Source organism: Neomonachus schauinslandi, chromosome 11 (assembly GCF_002201575.2).
Source record: "Neomonachus schauinslandi chromosome 11, ASM220157v2, whole genome shotgun sequence".
In the NCBI taxonomy this organism is placed as follows: Eukaryota; Metazoa; Chordata; class Mammalia; order Carnivora; family Phocidae; genus Neomonachus; species Neomonachus schauinslandi.
In genome coordinates, this window is record NC_058413.1 from 78,921,018 (window position 1) to 78,944,672 (window position 23,655).

The 23,655-nt window shown below is 34.6% G+C and overlaps 1 protein-coding gene across 1 annotated transcript in view; it reads left to right on the forward strand.

Moving 5' to 3' along the window:
• The window catches only part of CNTN5 (contactin 5), a 570,282-nt gene that overhangs the window by 498,985 nt on the left and 47,642 nt on the right, over positions 1-23,655 (forward strand). Inside the window, exons 17-19 of the mRNA XM_044919780.1 lie at positions 9,585-9,655; positions 11,741-11,975; positions 21,358-21,467. Of these exons, the coding sequence (XP_044775715.1) occupies positions 9,585-9,655; positions 11,741-11,975; positions 21,358-21,467 (416 nt within the window). The remainder of the gene's footprint in view (positions 1-9,584; positions 9,656-11,740; positions 11,976-21,357; positions 21,468-23,655) is intronic.

A 23,655-nucleotide genomic window follows, 5' to 3' on the forward strand; every position in this document is an offset into this window, starting at 1 on the left:
CACTGTGTCTCTCTCTGTTAACTAAATAAATAAAGAAAATCTTAAAAAAAAAAAAAGATGTTGAGTTGAAAGTTTTATGTTCCTTTAAGATTCCCCTATTTACTAGACTATTCTAAATCCCAAGGCAAGTTTAGTAAAGCATTTTTACTTTAGAATTATTTCTTTCCCACACAGTAAAAAAAGTTAATTTTTATTTGCAATTTCCTCTCCGGTATATTTTGAATTTTACTCAAGGGTATGTTTTGAATTTTACAGCCATCAAAATACCCCTAGCAGTCAATAAGTATAAGATAAATTGATTCAGTCTGATTTCTTATTATTAGAATATCAAAATAATAATATACATATATGTTTTTTACTTTAATGTAAATTTCTATTTATTTATAGTGCAATTTTCTTACAAGTTTTAGTTAAATGATATAGATGGATAGATAGATGATAGATAGATAGATAGATGATAGATAGACAAATAGATAGAACCCTGTGTTTAATTTTGGAAATGTGTTACTATCATCAAACCAGTATATGATTTTGGGTTAGGTACTGGAAATGCTTTCTTCATCATTTAAAAAGAGAGCACTCAAGAGAAAAAAAAAATCACATCTTAGGAAATGAATTTGAAATATACACTATAATAGAAATGAAAAAATGTGTAAAAATGAATACAACAGTAATTCATTTAATCGAACTTTAATATTCCATAAGTTATGCATTTATTTTTTAAAGATTTTATTTATTTATTTGAGAGAGAGAAAGCATGCGCATGCATGAGCAGGGGGAAGGGCAGAGGGAGAGGGAGAGAGAGAATCTCAAGCAGACTTCACAGAGAGTGTGGAGCCCAACAGGGAACTCGATCTCACAACCCTGAGATCACGACATAAGCCAAAATCAAGATTCAGATGCTTAATCGACTGAGCCACCCCGGCACCCTACAAGTTATGTATTTATAATGCTAATTGTTGAAAGATAAATGAAAAGGAGATAAGATAGAGTTAAATAATGTAACCTATTATCTAAAAAGGTTTGGTCTTCTCTGCAATATAAAATGTCTATTATTATCAAAGCTTTTGGTATAAATCTCAATATTTGCAGTTCTTTATTTCAAATTATGATGATATAGAGAGACTGAGAGTGAAAGAAAGAGAGAAAAGAAGGTTCTGTCTTCTAGCTGTAATTAGGAGTTTGAGTTTTGGAGTTAGGCAGATCTGGATTAATGTTCCCTGCTGTTTACTAGCAGTGAACATAAGGTAAGATATATACCTTGCTCAAGGCTCAATTTTCTCACCTATAAAATGGAAACAGAATCACAACCTACTCCATAGGCTCATTCTATTAAATAATATAATCCATGCAAAGAACTTAGCATAGTGCCTGGCACATCGTAAATGCTTACTATTAGCCATTTGTCATTATCATCATCATCATCATCATCATTATCATCATGAATTTAATGAGTTATTTTTTTGTTCAATGAAAATTTAAACAATAATAATCATGCATGTCACTTTTTTCATATTGTGGAAATATTTTCAGATTAAACATCTTTTTGTTGATATAGTAAGAGTCACCCAGTCTCTTGGCTTGCATCTGGCTCCTCCAAGATGCCCTCCTATTGAGAAATCTCTGCTGCAGACTGTGTACTCCCTGATGCCCTGGGAGTCAAGAAAGCCTTTCAGAATGTGGTGCACAGTACAGAACATGCCTCTCCTCTAAATCTCTGTTTCTATCTCTGTTTAGTTTTACCATGCTGTATTTGTTATCTAGCCAGGTATCAGTCTATAAGTGGATTGTGATATTGTCCCAACATGTGGTCATTTTCTTTGCTTATAGCATAGACAAGACAAAAGGAGCAGAAAAAAATAAGTGTCAAATGAAAGAACTTGCTTAAAAAATATGTTCCACGTTCATATAGCTTTCCAGTTGCTTAACACATTGTATTCTGACCTGCCATTCTTTTTTGACTCTGAAATGGAAAATGACACACACATATTTCAGGCCACACAAGGCAAAATATTTTTTCTATGTTTAATAGACTAATGCTCGACCAGATAAATAGGAATATGAAGTAGACTATCAGATAAATATCTTTCCTAGCCTTAGCACTTTCTGCACTATCATAGTTATGTAATTGGTTTACTATACAGACTGAACTCTATAGAATTTAAACAGAGAATAGTTTTATTCTTCTCCCATCATTGCTCTCCATTACGCTTCATCTGATGTCTGACTTCAGCCCCAACCATATATATCCAAGGCACTTTTAGGTAATAGGGCAGTCTCATTTTCAAGTATTAAAAACTTCCATTTTAATTTAAATAATAACTTTAATCTCACATCCAGCTCCATGCTTTCTCTTCCTCTATCCCAAAGGCCTGACCCCAGGGCTGTGATTTGTCTTTTCCTTCTTCTTTTCACTTCTTCCCTCACCTTCTAGCTGCTGTGTCAGGCACTTCCCAGGCCAGATAAGAAGAATAAAACTACTTAGGTGGTACAATTTGTAATACTCACATGAGTGTTGAGTGCAATATCTGACAGTATTTGTCCACATGCTGCTTCTTTCTCTTACAGGATACATTGGGTTCTTTGGAGACTATCCTATCCCCTAGCAGGCAGCTTAATTGGATGTGATCCCCAACAAGCCTATTTAAACTTAGCTTCCACAGTGTCCACTTGACCCACAGTAATCACATTCCTGACCTGCCAAATTCTATGTTTTCAAGGATGTTCTCAAGAGCTATTTTTGTCTCTGTTCTGGTAGTATAGCATGGGACAGGGTCATATTACAAAATTCTAAAGCTCAACAGCATTCAGCCAGGGTTTAAGACATAAGCATCTGTACTCTCTGCAGCAGTGTTTTCCTCCTCTTCTCACTTAGCTTGAGAGGGAAATGACACACTCATTTCTCTTCTTTCAACAGGTAAGGGTGGAAGGAGATGCCATAGCGCATTTATCTACTAAGCTGACAACCTTCTTCCAAAGCCTTCCTTGTGCTAAAATCCTATATATACGAGCTAGAGGTGGATAATGGAAAAGGATCATAAAATTTGGTTTCTCTGATTTTTAGCAATTCTGTGGTTTTGTCTAGCCAACCTCACATTAGCAATTGAGGTTACATCTGACTTATCTCAAGTCAAGAAGTCTCATTTAATTTTCTATTACAGTTTCTTTCACTGTACATTATCTCTTTACTTCTGAAAGGATCTTGCTTTGTTCTTATTTGTATCTTCACAGTTCTATCCATGATAATTACTTAGGAAATTTCATTGAGTTCAAAAATTATGGAAGAAACACAATAAAATACTATTATAATATAAGATGGGGTTGAATTAGTTTTCTCTAGGGTTATGTGTATTGGCCTTGTAAACATCATTTAATGGGACTTTGAAGGCCAGACCAAATGGGACTTAGGCAGAATTATTTATAGGGGACAATTAGAAAACCCACTGCTGTCAGCCACTGGTGTGTGCAGAGAAAAGACAGAAAGCTATAGGGTTTTTAAAGGTCTCTCCAGTATACGTTTCTAAGAAAATATTATATTAAAAAATTAGCACTCAACTGAAATAATTAAGAAAATCTAAAAGACAGTACTATTAAACTAAGCAGACAGTATTTTTAAATCATGAAACTACTTCAGTCCAGGCAAGTCTTTTTTACAAAATATATTCAAGAAATGGGTCTCCATTTTCAGAGGCACTTTGCAGGCAGAGATGGCAATTTTAAGAAAAGCCATTATAAAAGAGGTCTGGCTAATTTTTAGGCATGTCCTTTTCTGATTAATAGCAAAGTGATGGAATAACAGTAGAAGTCTTGAGCATAAACGATAAAAGGGCAATGAAAAGTTGTCAACCCAGGAGTAAATGCGAGACACTCAAGTATGACTTTTCATATCTTCCTAGTCCCCATAATACCATAAACCAGTGATAAAACAAGAACCATGTTCCAGGCTCTATGCTAAGTACTTGCACCATTTAATTGTCACATAAACCCTCTAAAGCAAGAAGTGTTTATCCTCATTTTACAGATGAGAAAACAGAATTAGAAAGTTTTAAAAACTTGCACAAGGTTACCAGTTAAGAGGTAAAGCTGGAATTCTAAACTTCCCCCAAAAACAATGATTTCAAGTTATCTGCCTTCCCTACTCCCTTCTTCCTCTTGCTTTTTCCTTCTCCTCTTTTGACCACATGCATCAACAAATCTCATTCAAAGGTTATTTTACCAATACTCTGCTCCTACTTCCTGTGGACCCATATAAATAAAGCTAAGAGAATATGAGTTGAGGTAAACACCATTTATTGCATATATTAACCTCTTGTACTTTTGACTGTTGCCATTTGAGAAGATTCATAAATCAGAGAAATCTTATATTTTCTTTTTTTAAAAAAGATTTTATTTGACAGAGAGAGACACAGTGACAGAAGGAACACAAGCAGGGGGAGTGGGAGAGGGAGAAGCAGACTCCCCACTTAGCAGGGAGCCCGATGTGAGGCTGGATCCCAGGACTCTGGGATCATGACCTGAGCTGAAGGCAGACGCTTAACGACTGAGCCACCCAGGCGCCCCAAGGAATCTTATATTTTCTAAAATAACTCTTTTGTAAATCAAAATGGTATATTGCCTAGATTTCCAAATTGAAACAAGCTGAGCTGAAACTGAAAGCATAATTCCCATGGTACTATCAAAACAATATTATTCAGATTTCAAAATCTCTTTCAAGATTACATATGCATAGACTCAATGCTGGACTTTTACTAATGTTTATCATAGAAGACAAACCTAATGTTTATCATAGAAGACTTCACCATTTTTTTCTTTTTGAAATCTAAGTAGATGATAACATCAGGTAATATTTATAAATTATAGTTCCAGGCACTATAATAAATAATTTTGAAAAATAACCTTAAAAAGTAGGTACTATTATCTCTGTTAGCTAACTGAAGGACAACAAAGTTAAGAAATATTTTTAGCCAACCAGCTAGAATGGTAAGACTGAGTTCCAAGCCCAGACCTTTCTCACTCCCACAAAAACACATTTCAATTTGTGCATATCACCTTATATATCTTATTGATAGGAGTAAAAGCATTATTTGAACTCTTAAGGAAACACCACTGGTACTTTTTGTTCTGGAAACTCTTTAAACCTAACTAATCTTCTAAAATGAACTTAAATGATAGTTAACTGAAATATTTGTGTGCTTGCCAAATACTTCAATTCAGGTAGGAAAAAATGTATTTGTTTGTTTATTAATTTCCCTCTCGACTTCCACCATTACTGTATAAACAACCTTTCTTCCTTCTTCCTACTCTTTTGCACTTTTCTTTTCAAACCAGTTGCTGGATTACCATTAAACTCTTAAATTACATGGCCTCTCCCAGGTCTCTAAGAAAGCTTTATCATTTAATAAACTGTGTAAACATCTACTGTAATAGATAATAGAGTTTTTCGGGAAAAAGAAGAGATTGGTAAATAATTTCATCCCCTCTTCTTTTGTTTAGTTTAATGCAAGTTAAGGCATGGGTTGTTAGCATGATTGACTTTGTTCAAACTATTATACTTAGAGTTCTTTGAGATTCAGGCTTAAAGTTGTGCATGCTTAAACTAAGGTACTAATGTTTGGTCACTCTGAGTGTTTATAATATTTCCAATGCATAAGGTGAAGAGACAATAGTCTACATTTCAACATGCCAAATAAGGCACTAAAATAGCAAGGCATTTGCAGCTTGTGAGAAAAGTGTTAATAATATTATCCATTTATGGGGACGCCTGGGTGGCTCAGTCGGTTAAGCGTCTTCCTTCAGCTCAGGTCATGATCCCAGGGTCCTGGGATCGAGTCCCGCATCGGGCTCCCCGCTCCACAGGGAGCCTGCTTCTCCCTCTGCCTCTACCTCTCTCTCTCTCTCATGAATAAATAAATAAATAATCTTTAAAAATAATAATAATAATAATATCCATTTATGGAACAGCATTGCTCAGAAAGAAACTCAAAAGAATCAGAGTTTAACCCATTAATCATGCATGTAAACTTGATTCTATAAGCTAATGAGTTCATGACATTTATCAGTAGCCAACCAAAGGAAAAAAGCATCTAGCTGCTTAATTCTAAATCAGGTTTTCATTAATTATATTGAAAATATATTTGGTTTTTCAATAAATATGTATTTCTCTGAGTGCAATGAAAGCATTTATTAGATGTTTGATTATATTAATTTCATGGTTCTAACAAGAATTATAGAACTTTTATACCACAAGGGCTCTGAAAGATTGTCAAATCCCTATATACCATGAATACGTTGTTTTATAAATAAAAGGATATAAATAAAATCAGTAGACTCTGAAGTATTGACTGCAGAGATAACTTGAAAAGGAAATGAATTCAGCATAGGTTCCACAGGTTCCACTGATCATCTGCATGCAATTAGGAAATTTAAGCCAATTAGGAGGACCCAATGCACACATTGTGATCCTGATAACAAAACACAATGCCTGATGCCTAGCTATTAAAGCCTTAATATTTCTTTTTTGTTTGTTTGCTTTTCTAGTTTTATTGAGATATTACTGGCATATAGCACTATATTAGTTTAAGGTATACAACATAATGATTTGATATATGTATATATTGTGACGTGATTCCATAGTAAATTTATTTAACATCCATCACTTCACATAGTTATAATTTTTTCTTTGTGATAAGAATTTTTAAGATCTATTCTTTCAGCAACCTTCAAATATATAATACAGTATTGTTAACTATATATGGTATGCCCAGAACTTCACATTTATCTTATAACTGGAAATTTGTACCTTTTGACCACCTTCACCCATTTCCCCCACCCACCATCCACCACCTCTGGCAACCATCAATCTATACTGTTTCTAGTAGCTCCATTTTTTTAGATCCCACATGTAAGTGAGATCATATAGTATTTGTTTTTTTTTCTGTCTGGCTTATTTCACTTAGCAGAATGCCTTCATTTATGGCTAAATATAATATTCTAGCGTTTATATTTTCTTTATCCATTCATCCATAGATGGATACTGAGGTTGTTCCTATGGCTTTGAAGCCTTAAGTTTTCTATTAGTAGTTTCTATTATATCTAGTGAGCTCTTTTAAATTTAAGAATAGTTGATGTTTATAGACATATACTATTAAAACACAGTGAACTGTAATGACTTTTTTTGTCATTTATTGTACACTAAAATTGAAGGTAGGGTGATAAAAAGAGGATCTTATTCTTTACATTAAATTGATATGGGCTATCTTCTCTTGAAAAGAATTTAGCAGCAACAGGAAAACTTCAAAGACTGCTTTCAAATAATAAAATAAATTTTCTAATCTGGGTCATTTATGTATACTGCAATGATGAAATTACCCACAGGAAAGCAAATCACATCATAGAAAGTGTTACTTTGCTTTCTTGTTTCCTCAAAGTAGAAATTTTCACCGAATTTTTTACTAGTGTCTTCTCATTTTTTTTTTACTTAAAAAAATTAAAAATTTTGAAAAATCTAAAAATGTTTTCTAAAAAATAAAAGCATTAATGGGCTGTGGAACAATATTACCAAAGCTTCAGAAGAAAAGATCAACTTCAAATAGTCACTTGTATTTTATTCTACTCATATCTTTTAAATGACCTTCAAGAGATACTCACTAGAGAGCATACAGCCTACCCTCCAACTCTAAGTTAAAGGTTCCATGCATCCTCATTTTGGGTGATGTTTGATAGCTGAATAAAATAGAAAAGAATCTTCAGTGCCTTGTCTTTCCATAACATCCATGATCATAGGGAAATTATCCTCAGAGAAGAAGATTCAAAATCCTAAGTTTAGGGACTAAACTTGGTGATTCCAATGTAATAGATGAAGTAGGTGGCTCTGGTAGATAATATGCATAATACCATTTAACTGTTAGTTGTCAGAGATGAATATGAAGTGTGTGTGTGTGTGTGTTCCTTTTTTTTTTTTTTACAAACAAATGGTACTATGAGAAGCCATAGTCACATCATGTCAACAAATTAACTTGCTTATATATTTGTTTGACCATGCATTGATGATCACAACATTCAGAACTTTGAGATCACCCACTGAAAGGATATTTGGAAACTTAGATCCCTGTTCTTTTATGCATACAGTAAAACCAGCTCCAGTCCTGTGTGCCTTACCGATACATGGACCAGAAAATAAATTTAGAACTAGAACTATATAACAGTGGTTTGGGGACATGGTGTCAAAACAAACTAACATGTCATAGGTTGTCTATATTTAGCAATAACTATGACTACTAATAAAAAACTCAATAAATGATTTGTTTGCTCTTTATGTAAATTAGGACATATTCACAGTTATTGTTCTAACACCATTTTTTCTCAGTTGAATTTCTTGTGATTTCTTGAATGAGAGACAAAGAACATCCAATTCTATTTAACTCGGAGAACATTCATGAGAGTGAACTCCACATGTGAATAATTTTTTATATATATAAAAATAATATATAAAATAAAAATAAATATATATATCCTTCTACATGAGCATGAGCAAGACAAGAACTCTTGTTCAATTTGGACCCTGGTGAATAAAGGTCTTTATTTCAGTGAAGCCAATTATATATTCACAGACTTTTCTCTCCCACCTCCCTAGTGCAAGGAGAATTTTTTTTTCCTTTCTCGTGGAACATAAATTCCACATCGGTTTTTTCTGGTACATAAAATGCTGTTTGACTATCTACCAGTAATTAATAGCCTTTCATCCAAGTAGGTAATATATGGGAGGGAATTTATTATTTATGAGTATATCAATATCACTTAAAAACTATATGCAAGGATATAAAGGCAACACTGAAGTGTAAAATTGTTAATGCAGACTGATAGCCTGGAAAATGATTTCTTTTAATAATTTTCTTCATTTAACAGTTCTTCACTTGAAAATGTTCCCTTTCAACTGCAGATTTTGTGGTTTGGTGCAGTGAAGGAGAAATTTATTCTTTTGAGACATTTATTCTTTAATAGTTATTCATTTGAAAAAGTTTCACTGGGTGCTTATATATTTTGTAGTTTGCAAAGAAATTCATTCTTGATAGTTTTTTTAATGTTTATTTATTTAAATAGGTTCTCATCTATGGAACTGTTGTCAAATTTCTTTAAATTTGCGGGTTCTGGTAAAACAGTACTAAGTCAACCTGTGGACTTTCTCGGAGCTCTGCAAGCCCTGAGACCACAGAAGAGTCACATCATTAGAAAGGAGACAATTTGTAGAATGAAATTTAACCATTAGTAGATGTCCTTAACTTTAGCGTTATTGTGATTTCAGCCTTACTACCACAGAGCATTTACATGAGGATTGGTTTGGTAATGTATTATGTGGCCATGAAAAATATATATCAAACTCTCCCACATGGATTTGAAAGCAGGATATCTGTCACAAACATTTTGTTTTAATTAATATTGAATATGGCCACTCTAACTTCAAACAAATTTTGATCGTTTGTTTTGGGATTTTACAGAACCTGAGTAGGGCCATAATGTGTTCTTACGGGGCTCTTAAATTAAATATTTATTTATTGTCCTCACTCTGGTCCATTTTTAATCCACAGTTCCAAAAACAGCACCCACCAATGTAAGTGGAAGAAGTGGAAGAAGGCATGAGCTAGTCATAGCCTGGGAGGTAAGAAAGCCTGTACTCAGATGTCAGAACTTGCTGATTCCTTAGGAAATAAGGCTACATATATAGGATCTGTATTTGGTACAGAGAGACTGAATAATTTCTGCTTAAATGAGGTTAAGAAACACTCTGACCATATATTACTCAGATGAGTATTGCCAACATGAACCTGTCTCATTTCATACCCAGCTCCAGTTGACTTTTCTCCAAGTCTAAAATATGTCTTCCTGTCATATAGGTTATCTCAGAATAAAGTTTGAATAATTAAAACACATCCTCTCACAAACTACTTCAGATGTTTGCTTGGTTTAGTTTGACATTTAATTATTTCACAATTAAATAGCACCCTTGCTAAAACCACTGGGGAGGAAGGAAATGACCACCAGTGCTTTTTTGGGTTATCTCATTTAACCCATAAAGCAGCCCTATCAGTAAGGATAATAATTTTTCCTCATTTTAAAAATTATGAAACTGAGGCACAGTTGAAGTACTCTTCCTAATCAGCAGTAGAATTGGGACTTCATGTTCTCTTGTCTCTCTCACCATGTGTTCTCTGAAGTTTCTTCTATAAAGGAGGCAGGGAAGAGGGGTGTGAGAGATACATTTATTTCCCATGAAGCCACTCTCCTTTCATTGATGTTAGATTACCTTATTATCAAACATAACATGTAGCTCACAGAATTGTGCCCTAGAACATGAAAATGTAAAGGAGATGGAATGTGTCTACTGGAATAAAGTGAACAAATCCCCAAGAGTCTCTAAAACAATGATCAAATGTACAGAAAAACATTTCCCAGTAAAAAATCCTCCATGAGCATATACTCTGTTCTGCTATTCTATCCATCCCTCTCTTCTTCAATAAAAATTTATTTCTAATTTTTGACTTCTGCAGAGGAATTAACTTCCCAATACCTGAATTTCACTAAGGTCAAATCTCTCTAAAGAGAACTTCCTTCCCTAGTAGCTTCATGTCTTAGCCCCAGCTGCTAAAACAAGAATACCATGGCCTGGGGGTGACTTATGAATGACAGAAATGTATTTCTCACATTTCTGGAGCCTAGAAATTTAAGATCAGTCACCAACAGATCCCAGTCTGGTGAGAGCCATCTGGTTGAGATTTCTACCTTATATTTGGTTATAAGAGTTAAATGGTTAACAGATGGCTATTTTCTCACTGTACCCTCACAGAGGGGCTAAAGGGTCACTACTCCCATTATAAGGGCTCTGTCCTCATAATCTAATAACCTACCGAAGTCCTCACCTCTTAATACCATCACACTGGGGGTTAGGATTTCATTATATGGATTTTGGTGGGATATAAAAGCTTAGTCTATAAAACTTTGATATAATAGGCTTTGTCTCTCTTCCTCTACTCAATACAGTTTTTCCTCAAATTAAAACTCAAAAGAAAAAAAAAACATGTTTCAACAAGTATTTATTGGGTATCTATGTGTCAAGCATCATACTAGGTAGCAGTTGGTGACTGCTCCTTTGACTAGTCAATCATAATTACTCTTTTCTATGCTGTAGAGTTTGTGCTTGTTTAACACATTTAAATGTAAGCATATAGTATAACAATTACTTGAACAAATATTCTTTTCTAATTTTTTCACCTCAGTAGAACACAAAAATGAAAAAGAAAACACTATAAAAAAGGTCTTACATTAATATTTCCTGTTTTTTCTGCACAAAGGGCTCTGCAGAGCATTTCTAGCAACAGATTTTTCTGACCACCAGACCATATGACAGTTTTCCCCAACATGCTACGTTCTGGTGTGGAATGTTCATTTTCATATACATGACTAAATGGTTTAAATTTGTTTCACTTCAAGAATTTTCAGTACCCTTGATATTCTTCTTAAATACCAACTGATATTATTTAAATTTTTACCTTTTACTTTTAACCCCTTTTAAGTTTCCAAAGACTACTAAGTGATTGTGTTATATTGGCTTCCAGGGTAGCATTACAGACTTGAAAGTCTCCTTTTCTCTGGTTATCCATAATTAAAAAAATAAAATGAAGTTTGGAAGAAGTGGCTTTTTTAATCAGTTATTCTGCTGATAATTAATTGCATTTTTCTTCTTTAGCCAGTATCTGAAGAGTTTCAGAATGGGGAAGGCTTTGGCTATATTGTGGCTTTCAGGCCCAATGGAACACGTGGCTGGAAGGAAAAAATGGTGACATCCTCTGAAGCTTCAAAATTCATTTATCGAGATGAAAGTGTTCCTCCTCTCACTCCCTTTGAAGTGAAGGTTGGCGTTTATAACAATAAAGGAGATGGACCTTTCAGTCAGATTGTGGTTATCTGCTCAGCTGAAGGAGGTCAGTTTCTTTATCCTTATTATTTACATTCCACATTTTATTATGGATGATATATGAATGTTATGTCGATGAGATATTATTGCACACATATCAGAAAATACAGATATACCAAAAGAAAATAAAACTAATCCATACTTTCTTTATACTTTTTAGATATATTTTTTCCAAATAATTTTTTATTTAAAAAAAATTGAGCATTTCACACGTGTTGCTTTATGTTCTTCACTCCTTAACAATATATGGCAAATATATTTTCATGATAATAACAATATTAATAACATCTATAGTGCATTCTTTCCTCTGGATGGACATTTACCCAATCATTCTTGCTTTTTAAATTTACACAATATTATATTTTAACCCACTAAAGTTAAATGTAGGTGAAATAAATTTAAATAAATACTCCATTTATGTGACCAATAAATATTTATTACTAACCTCATACACAAAACATCATACTGATAAAGAAGTATCAAACAGGGCTTTCTGTTGGAAATTTTTCACATATGACATCATGAAATTCTCATGAAAATCTTTTCTAATAGTCATTATTATCCCCATTATAGAGAAAGAAATTGAAGTTAAAAAGTTAAGAAACTTGCTAAAGTTTACACACCTTGTAACTGAGAATTAAACCCGAGTCTATCTAATCATTAAATCCTTGATTTTTCTCTAACATGCTGTTTTCATATGCATAACTACATTTAATTCTCAAGATAAAACTACTAAGTAGGCAGGACTTACTAAGCAGTATACCCATTTTACAAATGAGTAAACTGTAAAACTGTGACTTATTTGTGGTTATAGTCAGGTGGTAGTGCTGAAGTGTGAACTCAGCTTCATACAAAAATGCAATTTTCTGAAAGAGATAGTATGATAGATCTAATCCCCTAAGGTGAGTTTTTTCTCTTAGTCTTTCTTCTATTCAAGTGCAGAATTTCAACTGGCCCTGCTAGCAAAAACAATGCCTCATATTCCCTAAATTTGACAAATGATTGAGAAAATGTTCCACCAAAGGTAACACTATTTTGACCTAATAAACATTATTAAGATAAACTGGAACTTTGATACTTTTTTGTACCCACTTGTGTGACTTATTTAAATAACAAGAGAATTATCTGTTGGGTACTGTGAGCTACATGGCGTGGGCAGGGGGAGAAAATAAATAAGGTCATTTGAATATTGAAGCACAAAGATAGTATTTGATTTATGTAAGTTGCAGTTTTTCAATACAAGTTGCCTTGAGGTTTTTTAATATAGAGCCAAATTCTGAAGCAGAAGCAGAAAGTTTATCCTAGTGTAATAATGATCAGGAAAGTGAAGAATTAAGTAACAACTAGGAATCATAGGTGTTCCAGTGAGATACCCAGGAACTTAGCATCTCAAGTGTCTGATGTGTTTCCAGATACAGCAGAGATACCATATTACTTATATTATTTAATTTAACTCTTACAATCAAATATGAGGTAGAAATCTCAAACCCCAATCTACTTTTCAGGAAGCTGAGGCTCAGAGAAGTAAAGTAACATGCTCCAATTCATACCAGTAAGTGAGAGAGTTGTAAGTAACTATAGTAAGTGACAGAACTGGGATTTGAACCCACATCTGTATGACTCCAAAGCTCATGCTTTTAACCACTACCCTATACTGTCTCATCAGGAGTGTATATAATAATAATATTTTGTCATTTTACTATATTATATATAATCATACTTTACACTATTTGTTACTGTAAAAATCTATTTTGAAGTATATATTTTATTCAGGAAATGCATCTTCTGGTTGCTTTAACATTTCGTCGACCTAATTATCAAGCACATAACCCCAAAGGTTACATAAGGTAAATTGGAGAGGTTTGTGAACATGCTTTGTATAGTAACACCAGTGCTGACTTTAATAAATCAAGATTTGTACGTTCCTTGTCAACCTTCGCTTTGAAATTAAATTATCACAATCACTGTGCGTTGTTTATACTGTGTTTCTTTAGACTTGAAATAGCTTGCCTTTGGAGATTACACTTTCAAGCTAGATAGGAAATATGCATATCTTCTTTTAAAGGCACCGAGGTCATTGCCATAATCATAGTAACACTTCATTTATTTTGGTAGATTGACATATAAATGATACCAAGCAAATTAAATCTAGATAGTCTGCTTTTGTTCTTTTTTTCAATTTTTTAAAATATTTATTTATTTATTTGAGAGCGAGAGGGAGAGAGCAGGAGTGGGAGGAGAGGGAGAGGGAGAAGCAGAGTCCCTGCAGAGCAAGGAGCCCAACATGGGCCTGGATCCCAGGACCCCAAGATCATGACCTGAGCCAAAGGCAGACGCTTAACTGACTGAGCCACCCAGGCATCCCTGCTTTTGTTCTGACAACAAAATTAAAACATATATTTGGCATTTGCTCACTAGTTAAATTGACTAATTTGGAACTTTATGTGTAAATAAGAGTAAAGTTTTAGCATCATTAAATTGTGTAACTAGGAAAGGTAAGACAATGAAAAGGAAGAGCATTTGCCTGAAATGGGCAGAGTTTCAATCTGCTCACACTGACTAAAATTTTGCAAATTATCCACCTCTCCAAACCTTATCTTCCTCCACTTTAAAAATGAAAGTCCTGAACTAGAACATCTCTAGAAGCCATTAAAAATCTGAATCTGAAAGTTTATCAATTTATTCTATAATTTTAAACACTCTAAATTTTAATTTTCCTAGATAGGAAAATTGCTTTACTTTAAAAGAAGTGAACATTTTGAATATTAAAACATTTTTTAAAAGAGTCAAGGACTGTAATGAACTGGTAAAATAATATATTGTAGTCATGTCAGTGCCAGTTCCACTCCTCTATGTCTGAAGACATTCATACAGATTCCAAGTGTGCCTTTGTTGTCATACTCTTGCCCGAAGCCCAACTGATCTGATTGAGACATATCTCTCCATAAGACAAATTCTGCACCTTTGTTCTTCCATTAACCTAGTCCACTTGCTTATCACCTCAAAAACCCACCATATTCTTTGACAAAATCAAGAACAAGAGTACTGGGGCTGGCATTCTGTCTCTGTTCACAGGCATATTTCTTCCTCTTCATATCCACATGACGAGCTAGCTGCCTGGAGTACCGTGGAGAAGCCATCTTTTCACAGCTAACACCAAGTCAGGAAGAAGACATGTGCCGCCAGAGCTCATGTTGTTTGGAAAAAAGCAAGGACTTCAAGACAAACCTTACAAAACTAGTTCTCAACCCATTTCCCAGTGGTAGATCGATGATGGATGACATTCACATTCAGAGCACACTTCTATAATTGGTTATGTGCATTCCTTATACCTTCCATCCCTTTCTTTTCCTCTCAAGAAAGTCAATTGGGATGAGAGTGAGAATTACATTATTATAGGGAAAATTTTGAAAGTGATCTTTTAGTAAAATAACTCATTTATAATATTGATACTTGATAAATCACTTGGGAAATGACCTTGACTCTTGTGACTCTGAAGTGGACAGCTGCCCTAGAATATTTTCAGAAAAGCTCCAAAATTATTCTTCTGCTAATGCTCTTGAGCTTTGGAAACCTTTCAAGATTTCCACAACAGAAGTAACCCTGAATGACTCTAGATAACCCTTCCATGCACCTTGCACATGTATCAATTATCTATACATTTTAAACCAGGCAAGAATTATATGCATTCTCATCTTAATTTGACTTCAAATCTCTACGGTATGCTATAATCCTATACAATACTCTCATTCTGAAACAATTCTAATTTTTTTAAATGATAGCAAAGTTGTAACAGTGATTTATAATGCATGGTAGATTTTTTTAAATATGAAAAATCCAATTGGCTTTCATTTCTATTAGTCAAACTTATATCCTTTTCCACTTAGTTCTTGTTACTATAGTTTTGAAAGGAAAAGAACCTGAGCATTCAATTACATATAATAGAAAAATAGAGGGAAATTTGATATAGATTAATTATAGTTTGAAAGATTTATTCATTTGTGATAAGCCTTAGCTTTCTCTAGTTTATTTGGCTTTTGCCTTGTATGTAAAAATTATGCTGCTTTTATTTTTATTAAAATCAAGAAGTCTCTCCTCATTTGCAGAAAATGATATGCAATTATCTCCTCACAAATGGAGCTACTACAGCTCAAATTAAAACCCAACATTCATGAGGTGTTATTCTCCAGATCAATTCCTAGCTGAAACTGAACTCAGTGGGATTTATGTGAACTTGAAAATTAATAAATTGGCATATTAGTTGTAAAATACAAGGAATAATTCCCTGTCTTTGCCAGATGATCCATTTGGATTAATGCCTGTAAAAGTTCAACTACAGCTGTCTTCACTGAATTTTTAAATAATGAAGCCATAACCCTTTCTCCCAAGGAGTTTATTAAACTCTCCTTTGATTAATGCTGTTGCCCACCCCTCCTGGGAAGTCAGATGTATAATCAATATTACAAGCACATCCCCCCATATTACTTGGAGAACTCCAGCTGCTAAGTCACTTAATATAAATGTATCATCTAAATTCATGAACATGGGAATGCTGTTCAAAATTTTTAATCTGACAGAAACTGAAATCTATCAATCAGCTTGTCCACTTTATATCCCAAGACTGGAGTGAAGGAGTTAGCCATGGCCTAATTAATATCATCATAAGTAAAAGAAAAAAAGAAATCTTTTTTAAGTCTTTGAATCTATTAGACATACCACTAGTGCAGTCTCTGAAATAAGTCCCTGAATTTTCATCAAAATTACCTGAGTATAATAGAAGTGAGAGTGGCAGGAAACACCCTATGATTTACAGATCAGGAGAGTTTTAGAAATACCTGAATATACAGGATCTATGAGAAGCAGTGCAGCTGTGATTCAACATTATTAAAAATACCATGAAACAGGAATAAAAGGAGCTGATAGTAAGTAGAGTTAAATAGGAGATGACAGGGGTTTAGGTGGCTTCTGACAAGACTTAGAGAGCCCAAGTAGGTACCCCAACATCAATATTCTTGAGAGAAGTTAGGTGTGGTAGAGCAAGAAGAAAAGAAAGCAGGAGCACAAGGAAAAGCATTAGGTGTGTAAACATAGATGTGTGCACAGAAGTGGAACAGCATGGTACTTAGGACCTGATTGCCTTGTTGAAATCCTCTCTCCACCTCCTAGCAGCTGTGTGACCTTGGGCAAGTTGCTTGACTCTGCCTTTCAATTTATCGGCAGAAATAGTGATTAATAATAGGGTTCTTGAAGGATTAATGAATTCATGTAAAGAATTTTGAATAACGCTAGGCACATATCAAATCCTCAATAAATGGTAATTATTATCACCATTGGTTGTTCCCCTCATCTGTTTGTTGTTGTTTGTTTCTAATTGTATTCGAATCTGTTCCTCTGTCAGTTATTTGGAAGTAATTGAACAGCAAGAAAATGAACTCTTTGTTCCCTCCAAAATCTCTTCTGGGTCTCAGAACTGATTCTAAGAAATATGCTGCCTTGGTACCCATGTAAAAACACAGAGGAAAGAGTATTTGAGACCTGAGTTCTAGTTGGGGTTCTTTCAGAGCCAGAAGCAGAGTTTGGATATATCAACCTGTGTACATGTCACATTTTCATCTGCAAAATGAGAACATGGATCTAAAACATATGTCCATAACTCAAAAGCCTATAGAGGTCAGGTAAGAGATATAAATAAGTGAAGTAGTCCCAGTGTGAGATAATAGGTAGTGGTAGGGACTCTGGCAAACCTAAAAGAATATGCCCTAATGGGACCAACTGCTAATTCTCAACTAGCAACACCCACGAATTCAGGCTTTGTATCACCAATTTTTTCCAAAGGAGTCAGAAATTCTTATTTTTATATGAAATGTTAAAATAAATTAATTCATTATTGGGTCATACAAAACATGACTAAACACCCACTGACCATCCATTTATGACCTTTGATTCAAGTGACTTTTTAAAATTCTTTTTAGTTACCTTCCATTACTCAGTTACAATGGGATACCCAAACAGAACAGCTAGTTCCAATCCAAACTACAATTCTGTGATCTAGACAGTTACTTTTGCTTACAAAAAAAAAACGTTTCAGGGGCACCTGGGTGGCTCAGTCGTTGAATGTCTGCCTTCGGCTCAGGTCATGTTCCCAGGGTTCTGGGATCGAGCCCCGCATCGGGCTCCATCCCAGGGTTCTGGGATCGAGCCCCGCATCGGGCTCCCTGCTCAGCGGGAAGCCTGCTTCTCGCTCTCCCGCTCCCCCTGCTTGTGTTCCCTCTCTCGCTGTGTCTCTCTCTGTCAAATAAATAAATAAAATCTTAAAAAAAAAAAAAGTTTCAATCCATGGCTATAACAATACATGCTGAAACTTCCGGAAGTAAACTGACTGAGATCACTTTTTTTACATGCTGAAATTTCTAATTTAGATCAACCTGGGTTTACTTCTGATACTATTTACATCCAGAAGGTGAAACAAATAAAAATGACTCTTTAGTTCTTGTTTGATTCATCTACCTTCATTCAATTAGCCCCTAAGAATTCATCTGTGAAATGTCTGTTTGGGTCTTATCCTGATTTAAAATCCTCAGAGCTTTTAAATAGAAATTCCGGGTGCTTGTTTAGGAAATAGGTTTCTCAATATTTTTTCTTTTTTAAAAAACTTTTCTTTCTTTCTTTATTTTTATTATTATTATTTTTTAAGATTTTATTTATTTATATGACAGGGAGAGACAGCCAGAGAGAGAACACAAGCAGGGTAAGTGGGAGAGGGAGAAGCAGGCTTCCAGCCAAGCAGGGAGCCCGATGCGGGGCTTGATCCCAGGACCCTGGGATCATGACCTGAGCCGAAGGCAGACGCTTAATGACTGAGCCACCCAGGCACCCCAAAAACTTTTCTTTATTTTTTAAAACTTTCTTATTTCTATTTGAGTAGTACTTAAGGTTGTGCAGTGCTACAGAAAGCTGAAAGAGAAATTATTCCTTTCTCTAGAGATAAAGAGGGATAGAAGGACTTCTACCCAACCACCGTTTTGTGCTTCTAAAATTATTTATCTCCCTGCAATCTTCTTTGACAAAGATGTAATTGCTTCAATAATAAAAAAGCTGAAAGAAGGTATGCGACACACAAATCTCTGCAATGCATTCATTTAAGTAGATAAGCAAAACTGCTTGTGAATAACAAATGATACCCAAAGTGTGGCTGTCTTTGAAATAAATCATACTTTAAATCCTGGAGATCAGGTTGTACATACCTTAAGAACATCAGCATTTCCTTTCATTTACTTGCAAAATCAAGAATTTTAACTCCTATTAAGTAGCAATGAAAAAAATCTTGTTGCAAGTCTGGTGATCAGAATTCTAGACTGAAATAGAAGCTTTCCCCAGAATTTTTTTTTTTTAAATCACATAGATGCCAGATAATAGTAAGCTGGAAAGTAGAGTGAGGGAAACCATTGAGCAAAAGAAAATAATAAAAAATATTCAAAAGGTTATGCTAAGTGAAATAAGTCAAGCAGAGAAAGACAATTATCATATGGTTTCACTCATATGTGGAACATAAGGAATAGCATGGAGGACCACAGGGGACGGAGGGAAAACTGAATGGGAAGAAATCAGAGATAGAGACAAACCATGAGAGACTCTGGACTCCAGGAACCAAACTGAGGGTTACAGAAGGGAGGGGGGCTGGTGGATGGGGTAACTGAGGGATGGATATTAAGGAGGGCACTGTGGTGATGAGCACTGGGTGTTATACGCAACTAATGAATCATTGAACACTACATCAAGAACTAATGATGTACTATATGCTGGCTAATTGAACATAATAATAATAAAAAAAAGAAAATGCTATTTAAAAATTGAAAAAAATATATTCAAAAGGTGACAGAATGAGAAATTATACTTTATACCATGGCTGGAATTAATGTCAGCTCCTATGTAAAGATTAATGTGAATTTACTAAAGCACTTAGAATTAACACAATTATAGCATGCGATTTTGAGTTTTATCAAAAGAAAATCATTGCTCGGTACAAATATGTACCATTGGAAAAGTTTCCTGGGTTTCTTTTACAGTAACAAGGGTAGATGTTTTTCATTGATAATTTTCACTTAGTAATATATGAAGTTTCTCCAGGTAGATGTGTGACTACCTTTCATTAGAAAAAAGGAAGATCTCAGAAAATGGTTATAATTCCTTTAATATCTCTAATAATGCTTTTTAAATATGTTACATACAACTCTTGGCTTTGACATATGGCTCCCTGAATCTTAAAAAACAAACAAAAACATTTTCAATAGATTAATCTGATGTCTTACCAGTGATATGGGGTTAGTATTAAAGTCTCTACAATTTTTATGTGGTAGATTTTTTAAATTGACTTTGTACAGAACTGTTTGAACTAAAGTGTGGCCTTTATTCTGCCATTTCATTTAACATGTGTTTGTGACATAGTATTTATGATTCAGCAATGTCAAAGCTGAAAGTATTTTGTTCCTCACATACAGTGCAACCTCAAATAAAGTGTACATCTTGAAGGATGCCAGTCAGCCATGGTGTATTTGGAAAAAATAGTGAGAAAGGTCACTAAGTGTAGGAACAAATGAAAATATACTTTTTGAGCAATAGGACTAAGACCTTCAGGGACTCTCCTTTTCAGTCCATACCTGTCTTAAAAGTCAATGCATGCCTTTTAAATATCATGATTCATGTCATATTCTACATGGAAATGTAGTTTTGTGGTTAGAACAACAACAACAAAAACTAATGAAATTTTTACTCTATTTATGCCTACAAGAAGTAAAAAATAAAATGAAATTATAATAAGTGATATTTTGTGAATGAATGTTTTAAGTGCCAAGCACTGTGCTAAATATTTTATATCTCTTATTCCAGCTAAAACTAACCTTAAAAACCTCTGAGATAAGTACTCTTATTATGCCCATATTACAGATGAGGGAACTGGAGCATAGGAAAAGGCAAAGCAACTTGCCTAAAGGTAAATAAATAAATTTTTTGAAGGCAAAAAACAACAGCATCAAAATAGCCAAGGCTGATTCTCTAGTCCATGCTTTTGATCATTATGTTAGACTGGCAGACAGTTTAAGTCAGACAATTTAACTTCTCCAGAAATGTCCTGGTTAATCCAAGGATAAATATCTTTGCTTGTCTTGCTAAATTTGTCATTTGTCATTGGTAAAGTATTGATGAGATTTGACCCAGGTATAGATATCCAAAAAGATCATCTTTTTATCTTGTTGTGTTTTTCATAGCTACCATAGCACTTCATTTCAAAAATAAGGTAGAAGGAGGTAACACCGGACAGATTCAGGTGCAATGCTTTGATAGACATAACTTGCTACCATCACAGTTTATTATTTCCATTTTCCTTTATACAGAACCCAGTGCTGCTCCCACAGATGTCAAGGCTACAAGTGTGTCTGTGTCAGAGATTCTTGTTGCATGGAAACATATTAAAGAGAGTCTAGGAAGACCACAGGGATTTGAGGTATGAATAGAATTATTGAAAATAAGCCTTGTTATTTCTGCTGCCACTGCATTCTCCTAAAGAAATGGTTTGGTGACACTTCAACAGAATTATATTCTTTTGAAATTTTTGTTCTGTGGCAAAGAAAGAAAAATATACTATTTTACTGACATGTTCATTAGCTGGCTTATTTTTTTAGTACAGTAGTTTCCATGGTACCATGTAAAGAATTTTTTTAAGGACATGAAAATAGACCTTTAGATAAAAATCAGGAGTTACAGGTGGATATTTACTGATATCCATTTTTCTGGTGGTTTAAAATGTTTTGTTTTTTAAAGATTTTATTTATTTATTTGACAGAGAGAGATATAGTGAGAGAGGGAACACAAGCAGGGGGAGCGGGAGAGGGAGAAGCAGGCTTCCAGCTGAGCAGGGAGCCCAATGTGGGGCTCGATCCCAGGACTCTAGGATCATGACCTGAGCCGAAGGCAGAAGCTTAACGACTGAGCCACCCAGGTGCCCCTAAAAATGTTTTTGTGGAAAAATGTTTTTGTGTATTTCCTTCTAATAATTTAATGTATGAAACAAGTTTTCCTATTATACTCTCTTGGCAGATCTTAACTCCTATACTGACTTCTCAAAATTTGCTTGGACTTGATGATCTATACCTATTTATTTAAATGACTTTTTGTCCTTTAAATTTTGCTATTTTCAAACACGGTTATGTCAGCCTTATAATGGTGAAAATTTCATAACATTTCAAAGACTTCAGTGAAATTTTAGCCTCCACACGAACGAGAGGATCATACGTAGTCTATGAACTTGAATATTCCACAAATTGAAGATCCCTACTTTTTGTGTTGGCCAGTAAGTGATAGGATTTTGGGAGATAATTCTAAAAGACAAAAAGTAATTAGCATTGTACCCAAGACCTTAGTTCCCTTTAAACTTAAATAGTGACCAAGTATAAGACTTGTACACCAACACGGTTTCAGACTGAAAACACATTTTTTTAATTCTATTTGAGTTTTCAAATAAGCCTGAGAAATATTTGATTAATAGACTGCTAGCATTAGATAATGATTTCTATGATAAAGAATTCACAAAATCTTAAAGTTACAGCAGGACCATGTCTAAGAAACCATTATCTATATGATATCATGGATTTGTTTCTATAATATTGCTTTGATTTATTATTTGGTGGTCATAATTCAGTATGTGTCTTATCATGATTACATGTTTATTTGATTAATATCTTCTCATCTCCCTAGGACTATATCTATTCACCAATGAATCTCAGCAACTGGTAGTACTTGGCTCATGAGAGCTACAATAAATATTTTTTGAATGAATGAGTATCTGTGCTTCATAATCAGTCCCTTTTAATACCACTGTGGAAGACATTGGGGTAGCCTACCCTGCTCCCCTTCAGGGGACCAGTGCACTTTCCCAGCTTCCACAAGTGTTGGCTGCTTATGGTTCTCAGATTCCGCTTTGGAGAACTGTCCTTCACTGAGGGGTGCTGCTTTACCTGAAAAATTCCCTTCCCACAATCAGGCAACCCAAAGCCAATGACTGACTGACACTGGTCACTTGACTAAAGAAGAAAACAACTTCATGGTACGTTTTATGATGTAGAGCCTTTGCTGTGTGCATCAGGACAAGGCTAAATTAATTACTGAGACCACAATCCTTCTCATCTCCCTCTCCTTCCTTCTTCTCTCCTCCCTTCTTTACAGGTTTACCTGCAAGCACTCTCAAAATAAATCACATGCACTGAAATCTCTGTCTCAATCTCTGCTTCTAGGGAGCCTAACCTAAAACAGCTACATAAGTGTAGACTAACCTAGAATTCTGAATAAAAACATCTGGTGTGCATACTGTTAGAAAGGTCACAAAGTGTATCCTGGTAAACAGAAGAGTGAGGGATCCAGGCTCCCACATCTCAGAGTGGTGCTTCTCTCACACAGCCAGCCACACTCATTTTTTTTTTCTGCATGACATTCACATTCCCACTGCAACTCACTTGTAATAAAAGCTCTCTTGGAGGTCCAAACATCACCTAAGATTTATATTTGTGCACAATTCTTCTCCTTGTAAATATAAATAATTCATTCATTAAGTCAACAAACATTTATTGAAGACTCACTAAGTACCTACCAGACACTAAGCTAGATGCTAAGGATAAAACAATGAGCAAAGTGAAGTC